Consider the following 17,282-nt stretch of genomic DNA (forward strand, 5'->3'; position numbering starts at 1 on the left):
CAAAGACGGCAGAAGGCTGGGATCGATCATTTTTCCCTAAGTAATCAATCTTATCAAGGTATTGTTCATTTCCCTCCCCCAAATACTCATCACCTGCTATGGCCTGCGCATCTTATTAGGATTACCTTTAATGAGCAAAGGCATGAAGGGGATGAGAGGAGGTTCCAGCTTAGCTACCGTCAGTCTGTAGGCCCTGTGGTTCCTTGAAGGGTCCTTAGGAGAGAAAAAGAGATGATGATAATGACTGGTGACACATACACCACCCTTCGTTACCTTCTATTACACCTGCCTTGTCACCCCACAGTCAGGTACAGCTGACCTTTGAACAACACAGGTTTGAACTGTGTGGGTCACTTATTCATGGCTTTTCTTCTGCCTCTGCCATTCCTGACACTGTAAGACCTACAACCTCTTCTCCTCCTCAGCCTACTCAACAAGAAGAGGACAAGGATGAAGACCTTTGTGATGATCCACTTTCCTTTAATGAACAGTCAGTACATTTTCTCTTCCTTATGATTGTCGTATCATTTTTTCTCTAACTTACTTTATTGTAAGAATATAGTACATAATAATACATATAACATACAAAGTATGTGTTAATTGACTGTATGTTATCAGTAAGGCCTCTAGTCGACAGTAGGCTATTAGTGGTTAAATTTGAGGAAAGTCGTAAGTTATGATTGGGCCGGGCATGCTGGCTCATGCCTATAATCCCAGCACTTTTGGAGGCCAAGGCAGGAGGATCCCTTGAGCCTAGGAGTTCATAACCAGCTTGGGCAAAATAGTGAGACCCTAAGTGAGACCCCAATTTTTTTTTTTTTTTTTTGAGACGAAGTCTCACTCTGTCCCCCAGGCAGGAATGCAGTGGTGCGATCTGGGCTCACTGCAACCTCCACCTCCCAGGTTCACACCATTCTCCTGCCTCAGCCTCCCAAGTAGCTGGGACTACAGGTGCCTGCCACCACACCATGGTAATTTTTTTTTGTTTTTTTTTAGTAGAGACGGGGTTTCACCATGTTAGCCAGGATGGTCTCGATCTCCTGACCTTGTGATCTGCCCAACTTGGCCTCCCAAAGTGCTAGGATTATAGGCATGAGCCACTGCGCCCGGCCAAGACCTGTATTTTTAAAAAAATAAAAAATAATTTGGGAGGCTACTTGGAAGGCTGAGGTGGGGGGATTGCTTGAGCCCAAGAAGTTGAGGCTGCAGTGAGCCATGATCGCACCACTGCACTCCAGCCTTGGTGACAGACTGAGACCCAGACTCAAAATAATAATAATAATAAAAAGTTATACTCAATATTTCTACTGCATGGGGGTGGAGGAAGTGTCAGTGCCACTAACCTCTGCGTTGTTCAAGGCTCAACTGTATTTCTGAATCAAATATAGCTACAAAAGAAAGGTAGACTTACACAAATTGATTTGTATTTGTGTGTGTGTGTGTGTGTGTGTGTGTGTGTGTGTGTGTGTTGAGACGGGGTCTCACTCTGTCACCCAGGCTGGAGTGCAGTGGCCCAATCACTACTCACTGTAGCCCCCACCTCCTGGGTCAAGCGATCTTCCCATCTCTGCTTCCTGAGTAGCTGGGACCACAGGTGCAGGCCACCACATCTGGCTAATTTTTGTATTTTTTATAGAGACGGGGTTTCGTCATGTTGGCCAGGCTGGTCTCGAATTCCTGACCTTAAGTGATCCACCCTTCCTGGCCTCCCAAAGTGCTGGGATTATAGGTATGAACCACTGGGCCTGGCCTGACTTGTGTTTTAAAATAACTTCATTTATGGCATAAAAAAAATTTTTTTTTTCCCTTTCTTGTTTGAAAAGGAGATTCGCCTACAGGAGCCAAGGCAAGAGATTTCCTTTGAAAGCAAAATGAAACCTCTACTGCAAGATCCCCCTTTTCCTGAAGGCCCACCTTCTTCCCGGGTGTCTGGGTCACTCACTCTCTGCCCTGCACGGCTGATCCCTGTCCCGATTTGCCCTCTGAAACCTGCCCATCACTCCCAGCAAGCCCAACTCATTCCTTTTCTGTCTAACACCTCCCAGTCAATGGGGAAAAATAATTTTGGCAAGCCAAGGAAAATGCAGCTTCCAACCCATAGCCAACCTGAGCTGGATGGACAGGACCCTATTACACTGCTTTTCTTAGTTATACAAATTGACCTTATGCGGGACATAAGTCCTCTTTAAGTTAGTTCCTGAGGGTGCCATTCATTAGTCAGACATGCTTGTTTTAGCAGCACTAAAAGGGATCATAAACTTCTTAAAGTCATACAAGGACAGATAAAATTTCCGAAATGAGAACTTCAATTCAGCTAATCAGAAATTGGATTAATGTAGACAGTGAACAGAATAAAGAAGCCACTGTCACTTACCATTAAACTTTCAAACTCCGCATAGAACTTCTTGAACTTGCTTGGCAGTTTCTGTTAATGAAATGAAAATGCCACACGCATATGTCAGATTCAATATCTAGATATGTATCATGGGTTACCATTTCTAGGGGAAATATATTTCTATTGGCTCTTAATCAAACATCTCTGAGACAGGCCAGACTGTAATCTGTCCTGTCATTTGAGAATAATCTTCCAGAATATAGAGAACTTGCCTTTTAAACGTCTTTAACCTAATTGAGCCAAAAGTAACTGTGAATGCTTTGGAGTTACTGCTTTTATAATGTTTTCTGAACTGGATGATTTATAAAGAGGACTGCATTCCCCAGACTATAAGAGGTCTGAATATACCTCCCCCCACACTTTTTAAAACTCTCTGATTCCCACAATCAGGAATTTAGATTACAGAATATTAGCAATAAAAGAGCTTATGAAACTATCTCTTGCAACCCTCCTCCTCCCTTACAAGGTAAACAACATGAGAATAAGAATTTTTATTCGTTTTGTTTACTGACATTTTTCTCAGTGCCTAAAAAAGTACTGGGTACATAGTACTCCCTAAATATTCATTTGAATAGATTAAGCCTGTGTTTTACAGATGGAAAAAATTAAGTCTCACAGTTTCAATGACTAGCCCAGAGTCACACAGCTGCTTCTCATTAGAGCCTGTAATTCACATCCCCTGCCTCCTTTTCTGCTGTCTCGTCTCTCACATGTGCCATGCTTTTCTACACGAGCATTTATTTCTCCCACATGCCTTCCTATAGTACAAAATTGGACAGTTCTATCAATTTACTGATTTCTCATGTTTTTATTTTGGCAAATGATTCAACACCACTTACTGCACCCATATATCTACACCAATAGATGAATACTGAATCATCTTGCAATTTATTGGTTCCTACTTTACTTAGTTCCTGAGTTTTCAGTAAAGCCGAACCTTTCACTTCTCTCTTCTGACAAGGCCAAGCCAAGATAGAGCTATGTGATATGTTTCCTGTCCCAGGACTAGGAACTCATCAACCAACCCCTGGGCCTCAGAGACTCCTGGGTCATCTGGGAGGAGGCTTTGAACAGCAAAGCCTACCTTCAACAGTTGATTCACCAATTGGGCCTCTGCAATCCACAGAACGGCTCTTCTTGGCTCTTTCTCTTTCCTATCTCAGTTTGTCATATTTCCATTTAAACATCTGTAAAACTCTGATTTTTGTTTCTAAAAACTAGTCTTCTGTATATCCTCCAAACTCATTTTTCTGGCATTTCAAGTTATGGTTCAGGAAAACCTGATGTCCTCACTTAGAGGGGACTATTCAGATGGCTGAAAGCTGGGATGGGCATCAGAGGATGCCAGGATCTCACCCCACACAGAGTATCCAGATCTCCAAGTTATGCAAAAACATGGACTTACTGAATATAGTCCATTTAAAAAATTAAGAGTGGATTATGTTTTTGGCTAGACCTCTGTCATCTGTTCTCTTTCTTTACTTAGCTTTCTTTTAGGTCAAAGACAGTAGGGCACAGGGTAATAAAAAAAATGTTTCTTTCATTTTCAATACTATTATGTATCCACCCCCCCATGCTTCTAGAGCAGAGTTTTCAGTAGGGCCATGCTGCCAATCCAGGAGGCATTTGGTAATGTGTGCAGGCACTTTTTTTTGTTGTCACAGCCGGGGTGGTGCGTGGTAAGAGGTGCTTCCAGCATGTGCTGGGGAGAGGCCAGGGATGCTGCTAATTGTCCTACAACACAGAAGACGTCTCCACGACCAAAAGCTGTCCTGCTCCAGATGTCACCAGGGCTGAGGCTGAGAGACTGTGTGTGCTCCAGGTAATTCTCATTTGCTTCATCTCAGCTTGGTCTTCCTGCTCAGTTTTGAGCCCTTCCCTTTATTGTGTGCTTTGGCTTTCTTTTCTATTTTGTTCCTTGGCTGTTCCACACGTATCCCCTAGTTCCGTGAGGCCAGGCGCCATTTCTCGCACTGCTCGCGTGGTCACTGTGGTACTCAATGGAGTTGCATGGGAGGCTTTTGGGAGGTTTTCTCAGCAAGTGCAGGTATATAAACTAGAATCAAAGGTGCTTAGGAATGAAATCTCCCCTACAGAATTATATAATTATACTTCACCTTAAAAAATAAAGGCTTATAAATGATGAAAGGATAATTTCCTCTTCTCAGCAACATTCAGTGCTGAAAACAGAAGCTCATAGACTCACAGAACTCCTATCCCTAGTGAAGCTGAAGGACTGGCCAGTTAGCTATCTCCTTTTGCTGCTTGCACCCTCTTCAGCAGCCTCCTATTTTTTTCTTTAGACTGGGAAAGGGGGTTCAGAGAGTGTTTTTTGCACGCTCTGTTCTTACTGTCTGGCTGCTGACCTGTGGTACCCACACCTGGCCTCCTTGGACCCTTCGAGGCTTTACGGTTTTTGAAAATGTTCCCAACCAACTCATTTGGACTCTGTGGCAGGGGGATTAGAGGCTGGAAGCTGACTGGGGAAGGCACACTCTTTGCAGGAGGGCCCTAGGTCTCCAGCGATCCCAAGAACCTTGGGCTATAAAATGAGGGAGCTGCAGTATGGCTTTGTGCTTAGATCTCTTGGCAGCACGAGCTCCGTCCTTTTACTAGCTGGAAGATGATATAGCTGCGTGGCACGCAGGCCTCACCAATTCCCTCATTCCTATATTCAGGGGATGAGCTGCTGTGTGCTGCATCTGCCTGGAATTTTAAGAGAAACCCAAGACAGAAGGACTTGTGAGGACCTGCTCTACAAACAATGGAAACATTTAGGAGGGACGGGAAAAGAAAATCGTTGCAAGAGGGACATGGGGAAGAAAATAATTTCAGAAAAGCATTCAGAGATGCAAACAGCTGCCTTTAAGCAGCATTGCAAGTTGGGTCTCTAATATATACTCCTTGCCCTCTTTCTGTGTCCCACTTACACACACTTTTTTATTTTTAGCATGAGTCTATTTCTGTATGTATGTTCTATTAGAGATTAGTATTTCTTCAACTATATGCCACGTGTAAGAGGTCAAGCACATTTTGAGTACAAAGCTAATAATAAATGAAGATGTTTTCTAGCTTGAATACCCAACTCTCGACAAACCACTCATTATATTTGCTACAGAAACTCACAACACACCTGCCTCACTTTTGCCCCAAACTGAGTATTAGCCAATTGTTGCTCCTCTCCGCGGAGAGGAGTCTGCCAGGTGGTGAGGAGACACTTAGTACTCAACTGCTGCAAACAGTTGGCTTCCTGGCTCTTCCTTCCAGAAGCAAAATGAGTACTTGGATAAAAATGGATCTTCTGTCCTCTTTCAATTAAAGATAAGATTTATGGCAAAAGCAACAAGCAGACATTTCAGAGAACAATAGAATCTATGAGCAAAACTTATGAAGTCATTCCAAGCAATGTGGGTCCTTCATGTTATACTTAGGAACTGGACTTATTTTTATTTACATTGTGTATATCAAGAAACAGACATCTCCTCGTCTCCCCCACTCTCCATATACAAAAGGACAATATCTTTTAAAAATTCTCCCTCTGAGGCAACTGGAAAAAGGAGACAGGTCACCTCCCTCCAAGTATCCCACCTTTCCCATTGTTATACTAGTGTGAGTGATATTTCTATTAAAAAGCTCACTGGTGAGCCTGTGTTTTTATTCCTAAGGCAAAAGTCACAGCTGGATCCCAGCTGAAGCTTACCTCCCACGTTAGTGCCAAGCGGCTCACAGCAACGTTACTTAGTCCCATGACGATGGCAAAAAAGGAATTCAGATTTTTATACTCCTTACAGCTGAAACACAAGAGATGTGTGTTTGAGTAAAATGTTACTTCTGAGTGAGATAAAAAAAATTAGAGTTCTGTTTTTCTGATAGTCATTAATATTTGTCAGGACTCATTTACGAGAACAGGCAATGATAGATTTAATGCACTGTAAAAGTTCCACTTGGGTGACCACGTTCTGCTGTTTGATTTCTCACTGTGGTTTTAGAAAGCTGGAAGATGTTGGCCATTGAGGTTTGGGATTTGAGAAGGAATTTAAAGACACCTACCCTAGGGGTTGTTATTATAATCCCAAACTTGCTAAAAGCCTTGTTGGACCTAGAGGGAAATATCTCATGGGGAAAGAAAAAAGGTGAGATGTCCTTGGAGATTTCTAGACCTTCAGCCTGAAGGTGGATACCCTCCTCTGGCAGCTTGAGAGGGCACTAAGGGAGTCTCACGGCTGCAGCCACCATGGCTTCTACCTGCCATGCAAATGCTTCTAGTTTGTTGAAAAATATCGACTTACAAGGTGTGATCTCTATAGGCTGGGCACTTAATCTCAAGGAATTTTAAAGCTGAGAAGTAACCTAAACAACTGACCGAAAAATAACCTTTTCTGTGTTTTACTGACATCAATGAAGCTGATCATTTTGAATCTGTACTTATGCCATTATTAGCTTTTATGAAGATATGTTTGGGAATGAGACATGTGGAAAAAAACAGAAATTCTTATTAGAATGATGATGTTTAACACAGGTACTTGGTTTAATTTTTTAGAAAAAGGAATCTCAAACTTCTTCATACCAGGTCCCTGAAAAGGGAAAGAATTCATTTTGCAATAAGCATCAATCCTTCACCCTGAATCAATATGGGTACTGAAACTGACTATATCATAATGAAATCCTGTTTGGATTAACATTTTTGAAAAAGATTAAATTGTTGCATTTGCTACCCATTGCAAAGGTAGCAAAGAGTAATTCTTAAATTCTCTGTGTGGAGAGGGAGAACATATTTCAGACAAGCTAGTGTGTATGCTCCCACTGGTGTGCTGGGACAATGGGTCTGAGTTCAGGGGCTGAAGGTTATTTAGAAGACACCTGGGTTAAAGGCAGGTGTACGATGGCATCTATGTGTTTGCCTTTGTCTCATTATGTGATCTTGAAAGAATAAATGCAGGGCTGTAGACCTGCCTTTCTAGTCACTGCCTTGTTATCAGCTAACTTTGTCACCCTATGTAAGTCATGAAATGTCTCTATGTCTCAGTCTCCGCCAATGTAAACAGAGGAATAATAACATCTGCTTCCACCAACTTCACACAGCTCTGGGTAGGCAAAGAGCTTCAACCAAATATGTTGAAGTTCTCTAAAAATATCAAGTAAAACAGATGCTACTGTCACGAGGTTTCAACCTCATTCTTGTAGATCTTGGATTTAAAAAGTCTGCAGTCTTCTTCAGCTGGGCTGTGTAAACAGCTTCTCCTATAGGACAGTAAACTTAGCACAGGGCTTAATAATGGTTAAATAACATAAACTAATGTATACTGAAGGCCAAGTCCACCTACTCGTTCACATAAACAGAACGGAGAGGGATAAGAAAAGCAAAAACTTAAAAAAAAAAAAAAGTCCTGGGTATTCTGAAAGGCTCACCCATGTTGTCTCTGTAAAATAACAGGATCAGGCCCCAAAAGCTTTTCTGGCTTCCCACATTTGTGTGCAGATTGCCTCTCTCTTCTTGCTGCATTGGACACTGCCAGGCTAAGGTGAAGAGAGAGAATGTGCTTCTTCTAATGGGAAAGCACATCTTGTCATAGTTTCCATAATCAGCTCATTCCAAATACGTCAAGGCATTTGTCCCTTGCCATAAGGCTGTTCAGGCTACCAGGGAAAGTGGCTATATTCTGAACCAGAAATTCACAGGCACCATTTTACCAAACCTTTCTTAAAATAGCCAGCTTTGCCATATTAACAGCAGCTTTTGAATCCAAGGGATTTGGTATTCTATTGAACCCTCAAGTTGTTGGCAAATAATTTCAGGCATCTGGCAAACTGATATCTATAAAATGTCAAGCAGCCTTTACTTCTTTGTTTAGCCCAGGAAATCAAACTCCATGTTTGATTTTGGGTCAAGAAAATTGTCTAGCTGGGGTCACTTGTGCTCTCAGCCTTCCTGTGTGCTAGAGCTCCCTGCATTTAGAAAGGAAAGAAGTCTCACAGCCATAGGCCACATTTAGCATTTTATTTTTAGCACTGTGGTGATACCAAAAACATGGAAGTAAACAGGAGGTTGTCAGGCATATCTAAATAGCAGGAGAAGATTAAATTCATGTCAGGGAGAACTCTAACTGGCCCCTGCAGTAAAAAAATTGTTTCCCATGAAGTGCTGTTTAATAGAATATTTATAAGATGGAAGCTTCTTTTTCTGATGTTTACAGTGATGATTTTCATGTACCAGGTTAGCTTGCATGCATTTTACCGATTTAATTCTGGCTGGGCTGGATGTGCTGCTGTTCATGCATGCTGCACTGCCCTCTACTGATGAGAATGTGTCATGCTGGACACTGACTTCAAGATCCTTTTCAACTGAACTTTCGAAGTATAAGGGAACTTTGTTTACGGAAGGAATCTTTAAACTAAAGGAGGCAAAACCGTCTGAGAAGAAAGCAAACAGTAAAGAGAGGTCACAACTTTGACTCCAGCATCAGTGCTGTAAGAAGTTAATTCACCTATTGATGTTAAATGCTACAAAATCTAGAAGAGATCCATCACAAGAGTTCGGTTATTCCTAAGACCCTGTGTTTGGCCCTCTAGCAATTCCTAGATCCTGCTTTTCTTTTTAAGGTGTAGTCTAAGAAGACAAAATGAAAACACAGCTCAACATTTTTTTTCTCTTTCCAAGCTAAATATACTTACTGGGCTGCTATCTTAATAAATTTTTTTAATAGCTGAACACGCTTGCTGAGCTGAGAACAAAGGCAGATCTCAGTGACGACCCAAAACTGAATTTCATTAAATCTCCTCAGGAACAAATCCAAGTTTGCTGTGGTCTTTTTAAAATTATGCCTTCCAAATGTGTGATAGATTAGCTCCAGCTAGAAAAGAAAGGAAAACAATTTCGCTTATTTGTTTTTAAATCAAAACACCAGCTAGGTTTCTCTATTTGTCAAGACAGTGTTTTACTGGTCAGCAAATGTGAATTCAATCAGATTTGAAAGGCTTCCATGAGGCTTGTTAAATATATAAATATAAACTAGGTTTTACTGGCTTAATATACACAGGAAGACATGGCATACTGTAAAGATTTTTCTTTAATACTCAAAGGCTTTATAGCAGGCTTTATTTATAAACTCAGTATGCAAAAGAATTGTCATGTGGTTTCCATATTGTAGCACATATTAGCACTTACAAACTAAGCAATGCCAGCAGCCTTTATCCTTGCTATCTGAGCTCCTAACACATCTGATCCTGCATCTTACCTCATGCACGCAGTTGAAGAGTTCCCAATCATAAATTGTCATCTGGTATGCTAAATCTTTGGAGCTCATCAGTTCAAAAGTTCCCACTGTTCCAATAGTTGGGCCTTCCTGTTCTGGTAAGGGAGTCTATGAATAATAATGCAAAAATATATCAGAAACTCAACACAGACAAGTATTTAGCACTGAAAGCTTTTAGGAGTTTCTGAGGGGAAAGGATTCTGGAGATGGATGCTTTCAGGAATATCTGGAAACTCTGATGAGAGATGCCTCTGCTCGCAACGCTAGTTGCTTCAGTGTCATCTGTATAGTCACCAATCATCATTATCATCAATTCCACTGACCGAAAAATGTGAACCGCGGCAAATAAGATTCAGTGAAGAGTGACCTGCGGAGGTTCTCTTCTCTTCCACTCGGGCCTGGGAGGTCCCTGGAAACTCTTCTTTTCCCTGGTAAAAACGGAAGAAGTCCTGGGAGACTTTTTTCTCCTATTTCCCACTGAAGCTGCTGTAAAGCAGGTAATGGCATGGCAGTTTGGGACGTTCATCCACAGTGCTACTTCCGACTGCCGGTGGCCATGGTAACACTGCTGCCTCTCCATCTCTTGGGACACACTGCCTGGGGTCATGAGGGGGTGGAAAGCTCTGTGAACTGAGGTTACATATGATGTCCGATTCCTCTACTCTTGGGCAGATGTTGAGCTGAGGATGTTATTCGCATGGTCATGGTGTTTGGGGCTAGACATTAGAAAACCAAACTCTGCTACTTTCTGGAAGACCCCTCACTAAAAGTTTCCATCTGACTTGCTTATCTCAGTTTTATTTTATGAGAAATGATCTAAAGTGTTTTTACTTAGGAAGATGAATGAGACGCAGGTATGGGAAGTGCATGTATAATGCAATAGATTTATATCTAAATAGGCAACATATACATTACAAAGTTCCAAAAGTCACAAAAGTGCCTGGCACAGTGGCTCACGCCCGTAATCCCAACACTTTGGGAGGCCAAGGTAGGTGGATCACGTGAGGTCAGTAGTTCAAGACCAGCCTGGCCAACATGGTGAAACCCTGTCTCTACTAAAAATACAAAAATTAGCTGGGCATGGTGGCATGTGCCTGTAGTGCCAGTTACTCGAGAGGCTGAGGTAGAAGAATTGCTTAAACCCAGGAGGTGAGGCTGCAGTGAGCCAAGATAGTGCTACTGCACTCCAGTCTGGACTACAGAGTAAGACTCCATCTCCAAAAAATAAAAAATAAATAAAATAAAATAAAATAAAAAATAAAAACAAAATGATGCTAACTATATTTAGATACTATCCATGTCAGAAGTCCTAATATTATACAAGATCCATCATCATTTTCATCATCATTGTATTCTACAAATGCCCACTGCATTCTGGGCACTAGAGAAATTACATGTTCTGCGGGTAGATGGTCCTTGCATTTGGAAGTTTACAGTCTAGGAGAGGACCAAGCAAGCTTACAGTTGAAGGGAATCAACCCTGTCTGGCCCATACAGCTCTCCACACAGACAGCATCTGCTGCTGGTCCTTATCTGCACGTATAAAGAGACAGAAGCAACAACACAGGTGACACCCAGGTACAGAGATAAACAGGAGGGGAACATGAACGGATTTTTTGGAAGTTATTGGGTATTTGGAATGAATGTGTGGTCTGAACAGGATCTTGAAGAAGTTGGGCTTTAAAAGATGAAGGAGACAAGCTCGGGCAGGTCAGAATAGCAAGGTTTTCCCTGAGCATCCAGGATGGTCCCTTGGGGTGGAAGGATGGCGACAAGGGCATGAAGGTGGGGAAGCTGTCATGAAACTTGCTTGGCAGGAGCAGAGAGCACAGGGAGTCCCCATGGACAGCGTGAACAGTTAGTAGCACGTCTTCGTGTACCAGATTAGGACGTTGTGTTTTGTAATAGACTAGATAATAGACCAGGTGAGTGTCAGCTACAGAGCGCAAGTGACTGTGAATATAAACCCTACTCTAACTGCATAGACTTGGATTGATTCCCTAATCTCTTGAGTGTCTGTTTCCAGCTCTGGTAAACTGGGGCCATGATACCTATCCCTAGGCTTGTTAAGAGAACTGGATAGGAATGATTTCAGTGAATCACGTAAATATAGTGCCTGGCATAAAGGAGGTCCTCTGCCCCAAATCAGTTCACTTTCTAGAAGTGCTGCAGCAATGCAAATACACAGAAAAGTGTGATCAGTACAATACCTGGATGTAGGAGCTAAATACTGTTGCTCCCAATTTACTCTCTGCAGGGGACAGGGGACAGGGAAGAAAAGTGATTCCAAAGTTTTAAATATTAGGGAACAAACCAAAGCTGATGGGCAAGAAGCATATGGAAGCAAATGAGGAGACTGATTTCAACCAGGGTAGGTCCCAGGTAAAAAAGGCTGGGGAAGCTTATACATTTTAGGAGTTAGGACTGCCTCTCAGAGGATCAAACTGGCCCTGCACGTTCTTCCTTCCCTCCTGCAGCTGCTGTGAACACAGCGCCTCTGCTGCTCTGTGGAGCTGCCCCTCCTATGTTATTCCTGCTGTTCGCTCTCTCCTCAGGATTGGAGATTCCCAGTCCACCTCGCTCCTTCTTCTCCTTGAGTCTTTATAACTTTACATAAGGTGGATAAGTTTACCTAACAACACAGGGAAGAGTCTAATATTAAGAAATATGCAAAGTTCTTTTAGTCGTGGATGCTGGTCTATCACTCCTGCATCCCTTTTGAGAGCAACAGAAAGCTCTGTTGAGCCTCAACTTTTCTTTCAGTGGGCAGGGCTCACCAAGTCTCCCTCCTGGCAAGGGGCAGGTTGACCCCTTCCTTGAGCCAAGGAAGAGGCAATCTGAGCAGCAAAAGGTGCTTCTCTCTTAGAAGTGGGGAATGTAAATGCTCACCCTGGACCCCAGGGAAGTGTCTCCTTGGGCCATTTTCTTGTACACAGCTCTGTGGAAATGTCCTACAGATAAGGCACAGCAGAGCTTATGTGGGGCCTGCATTGCCCAGACAGATCTGAAAGCTGCCTACATACAGACACGGAACTCCCATGCATTTTCTCCCCACGGTTTTTGAGCCATGATTTTTTTTTGCTAAGGCTGGAGAGGGGTAATTGGGAGAACAGCATTGTTATCCTCCCATTTTCCAGATGAGGAAACTAAGACATAAAAGGGATGTGCAGATTGTCAGTGACAAGGAGATGGCTAAGGTGAGCCACCCAGAACATCTTCCTTTCCTCGTGCTCCCACACCCTCTGTGTCTAGCTCTGCTGTGGCACTTGTTACGCTGCATCCTCACTGATCACATGCTGGGGTCCCTCACTACACTGTTTGTTCACTGAGGTCCAAGGACCATGATGGATTTGTCTTCAAGACCATTTCAGAGGCAGAACCATCTACAACACCTGCGATGATGTGGCAGGTACTAAGTAAAAGTCTCAGGAACCAGTGAATGGATAAAAGTAGAATCACATTACAGTACAATGGAGTTTTATAGGAATTTGCTCTGTACTGACATTTATACTTAAATAAAATGTGAAGAGAGTAAAGTTTCAGAATCTGAACCTTAACCACGAGGCTGACTTGCCAGCACTCTACTAATTCTATTGTAGACCACGCAATGTAAGACTAAGATCGAACACTAAGACTTGGTCTATTCCAGGCTGCTTGTGTTAGTCTCATCTCTCTGGCTTGGGCGTAACTGCGGTAAAGATAGAGGCTCTGGGTTTAGTGTCTCACAGAAGCCAGCACAGCCCCAGGTGCAGAGCAGACCCTGCAGAGGCACGTGTGGGTGGATCAGAGAGTGTGGCCAACATTCTCTATCGCAGGGTCATCCTCTGTGCGACTCCTCCTCAATGGGCTGTCCTGAAAGGGAATCTTTAGAAAGCCAGAGAAGGAGCTCCCTGTCCACAGTTATGTGAGGCAGGTAAGGTTTGGCCACTCACAGCACAATGAATGGCAGAGCGCTGATAGGGAAGAAGTTCATGCCCAGGGTACTCAATGCAGAGAACATTTCTTCCAATGAAAGAGGCCGTAAAACAGAGGACAAGCAAGGACTAAGAACTTGGAAGGCTGCAGGACTGTGTGCCAACAAACAGAGGTTTAGAAAGTTAGTATCAGACACCACAGGGAGCTGAAGACAGTCCACACTCCCTGTCTCTGTGCCACGTCATCTGGCACTGCGGCCAAGAACCCGGTGGCAAAAGAGTCCCCAGCACCCGTGCAGTAACAGGTCACATAGCACCTTTGAAGGGGCTGCAGCGGGTCTGGCTTTTTAGGGCTTTGCTTTCCAGGAGAGGGCAGCACGACTCATTTATGACACTTTTTTTTTTTCAATCCCTCAGTATTGAGAAATATTTATTTAGAAAGCTATGAGTGTAGATGACTGGAAAAAATATACGGAAAAGGCTGGGGGCAGACTCAGATCTTATAAGGCTGGTGGTTGAGGAAAGGTGAGTGTGCTTATGGGCTGTGATGGATGAGGGATTAGCAGGAAAACTAATGCCACATTTGCTAAGTTCCTCTCCAGGTGAATTCAAAATATGGTAAAAATCCACCTATCCTCACTGGAGTGTACAAAATGGTACTCTTTAAAACAAAAAATCAGGATTATGATGAGCCCGAAACAACCTCTAAAAAGTCCAAGGAAGAGAATCTTGATACCTATAAGAGCTGATCTGATTAATCTTGAAACCTACTCATGCATCCCTTATGTAAACTCTCTCCCTAAAATTGGATGTGGTTTACCTCTAGCTCTTGTCTTGTGCCTTCCTTAAAGGAGAAACCCCATGTATCCAAAGACTGAAGAAACCAGTTTCTCTACCCTCTGAATTGGCCCTCTAGGCTTTCTAAGATATGTTACTAGCTACTCACTTCCATACCAAATTTTGGTAGGATAAATAGAAATGGACAATACCACCTGCTTAAAAGAGAGCAGGCTACTCCGTTATTAGTATGGGCCTATTAGTCCTTTCTTCACAGAAAGATCTGTCTGTATGCTGGGTAACAAGCGTTTCTGGAGACTTAGGGAAGGGTCTGGCCTCTGGCATTTTCTGCATAAGGTAGAGAAAGTGCTTTTGGGGAACAGCATTTCTCTTAGACCAGATGGTGGCTTTGCCATAATGCAAAGGAGCCTGATAAATAGTGATATCTTGCTTTAGAAAAATTATTTCCATCCTGGTATAAGTATTCAGATTCTTAACATTAGTATTTAAACTGGGGACATACCAATGAGGCAAATTACAACAAACAGTTCTGAAAGCTGAATTATGCCCTAATAGTGGTGCTACTTGGCTAATTTCCACAAAAGAAAATCAAAAACCCTGAGCATCTCAGATGAACACCTGAGGCTTATCTAATAGACTGCAGAAAAAGAAAAAGCTAAGTACCATTCAAGATTTTTTAGCCACTGGGTTCAGTGTGACTGCAAAATTAGGCTCCAGACAAGTTTTTCTGATTGCAATGCTGCTCTGAGCAGGCCATCCACACCTACCAGTGAATCGAATTGCTCTCGCGGGCAAGCAAACAGGCGTCCATTAATGGTGAGCGTCGTAAATACTGAAACATCATTAGGTTTGAGCACCACCTTTTCTGTGAACATAAAAAGCATGAGATTGCCTATTAAATACATCTGAGATTTGCTGCACTGCCCTAATCACACCAACAAATTGCCAGCTTGGTGAATTACTGGGACACGCAGAGTGACTGCATAAAATAGAGTACTGAAGGGATCCACGGAATAAAAAAGACAGCATTCATGCAGCCCTGCACCACTCACGATGCCATCAGAAATGGCCACAAAACAGGAATAGAGATGCCAGAGGGTGAATTCACCCAGTTTTGTGCTGCAACCATAATTACTGAGTATGTAAAACCTGCACTTGCTATTTATCTCACAAGTTATGTTTCTAGACGGTAATCACACCCAGGACTTTGGACATATAAAGATCACTTTTTAAAAACTTTGGAGGTTTCTGAGACCTCACATGATTTTAGATGCAAAATTGACTATTGTTTTTTCACTTATTCCCTAATTTGGAGGGCAAAAGCATTAACTAGATTAAGCCTCCTCCCACATTAAAAAATTAGTTCTTCAGATGAGAACATGTCAAAAAATTAAAAAATTTAAAAAATTAGTTCATTTAATAAATATTTATTTTGTATTTACTGCATGCCAGAAACTGCTCCAGGCACTGGGGAGACAGAAGAGAACAATACAGAAAAAAAAAATCCCACTCCAAAAAGCGTTACATCATAGTGGGAGACGCCAACAATAAAGAAAAGAAATAGATTAGAAAGTGAGAAGACAAGGAGAAATAAGTCTCGCAGGAGTGGGGGCTGGGAAGTATGTGTAAGGGAAGGAAGTTAACAGTTTAGAAAGGGAATGAAGCAAACGAAGCAGGGAGCTTCAGTGAGACACTGACATTTGGGTAAAGACCTAAAGAAAGTGAGGGTGGGACCTGGGATATCTATGGGAAGGTGACAAGGGGTCAGTGAGGGCAGATGTCCTGGGCCTTGTGCAACTGGAGCTGAAATGGAAGGGAGATCTTAAAATCCAACATGCATTTAAAAATCCTCCATCAATGGAATCATTCACCTTAAAACATGACGGAAATGGTTCACCTGTTCCTGAAGGATTCCCCCAGATGGCTGTCAAATCATGACCGGAGAAATGAACCTCGCTGCTGCTTCCTCTAGTCTCTCACTACAATATGTGGTCATTCCTAAAATGCTTGCCAGCATGAACTGTAATTGTTTTAACTCACCATCTGCCTCCTCCCTGGCCTGGGAACGACTTGGGGACGGGAGCTGTGTCTAACTCATTCTTTCCTTCACAGTCACACTGTGGCCAGTACATATGCAATGAATGAATAAATGACATTTCAGAAATGCACCATGTAATCAAGGACAGTGAAAGGAACTGTAATCCCGTGGGGGAAAAATATTCCTCATTTCATTTGAGCCAGGCTCCTAGCCTCTCTACTGAGTAAGGAGAAAAACCATCATCAGTTTCAAAGAACTAGCTTCTGACCACTTCCAACTTTGGACTTCTAGAAACCCATGGCCTTGAGCTTGTCCAGCTAGATTTCCTCTTAGGGTCCATATTTCTCAGGGCTCCAAGGCCTAAAACTTTTTTGAATAGAGTTTAAACTGAAAGAACTCCAGGCCAGCATCTACATGAGAGTCTTCAGTTCCAGTCATTCTGGTTTAGAGTGGGTACCTACAAGATAGGGCACATTAGAAACCCAGCCCGCCTCTACCCATACTGTTTCTGTTATTAGTGGAAGCATACATAAGCACCAGTTCATCCTCCGGGTGAGCCTCACATGACCACACTAACTTCTTACATAGTTTCTGCTTGGATGGAAAGTCCCGTTTTGCAGAGCCCAAAATGCGATTAAGGCTGTTACCTCCTCCGGAACTCATCTTGACTATGATCAGGCCCTCCCCAGAGCCCAGCTTGTCGGCAACGGCGCTGATGACTTCCTTCACCGAGGCGGCCACTGGCACCCGAATGGTTGTGTAGGTGTGGTCCATGCAATAGACCTTAAACAGAACTATGCAAAGGCAGTGACAAGGTAGTAAATCAGTCTTAAGAGTTTTCAATAAAACTGTAGTTATGAAAAATGTTTAGGCATCCTCTCCAA

General features: G+C 42.7%; 1 protein-coding gene across 6 annotated transcripts in view; it reads right to left on the minus strand.

The window, feature by feature from the left end:
- RAPGEF4 (Rap guanine nucleotide exchange factor (GEF) 4) overlaps positions 1-17,282 on the minus strand; it is a 308,011-nt gene that overhangs the window by 16,290 nt on the left and 274,439 nt on the right. For all 6 annotated transcript variants that reach the window (XM_011991906.1, XM_011991905.1, XM_011991909.1 and 3 more), the window contains 7 exons: positions 17,046-17,192; positions 15,128-15,225; positions 9,631-9,756; positions 9,068-9,246; positions 6,096-6,186; positions 2,375-2,425; positions 126-213 (listed from right to left, as the gene is read on the minus strand). In XM_011991906.1, coding sequence (XP_011847296.1) covers positions 126-213; positions 2,375-2,425; positions 6,096-6,186; positions 9,068-9,246; positions 9,631-9,756; positions 15,128-15,225; positions 17,046-17,192 — 780 coding nt within the window. The remainder of the gene's footprint in view (positions 1-125; positions 214-2,374; positions 2,426-6,095; positions 6,187-9,067; positions 9,247-9,630; positions 9,757-15,127; positions 15,226-17,045; positions 17,193-17,282) is intronic.

This window comes from Mandrillus leucophaeus, unplaced genomic scaffold (assembly GCF_000951045.1).
Source record: "Mandrillus leucophaeus isolate KB7577 unplaced genomic scaffold, Mleu.le_1.0 Scaffold40, whole genome shotgun sequence".
NCBI classification, from domain to species: domain Eukaryota; kingdom Metazoa; phylum Chordata; class Mammalia; order Primates; family Cercopithecidae; genus Mandrillus; species Mandrillus leucophaeus.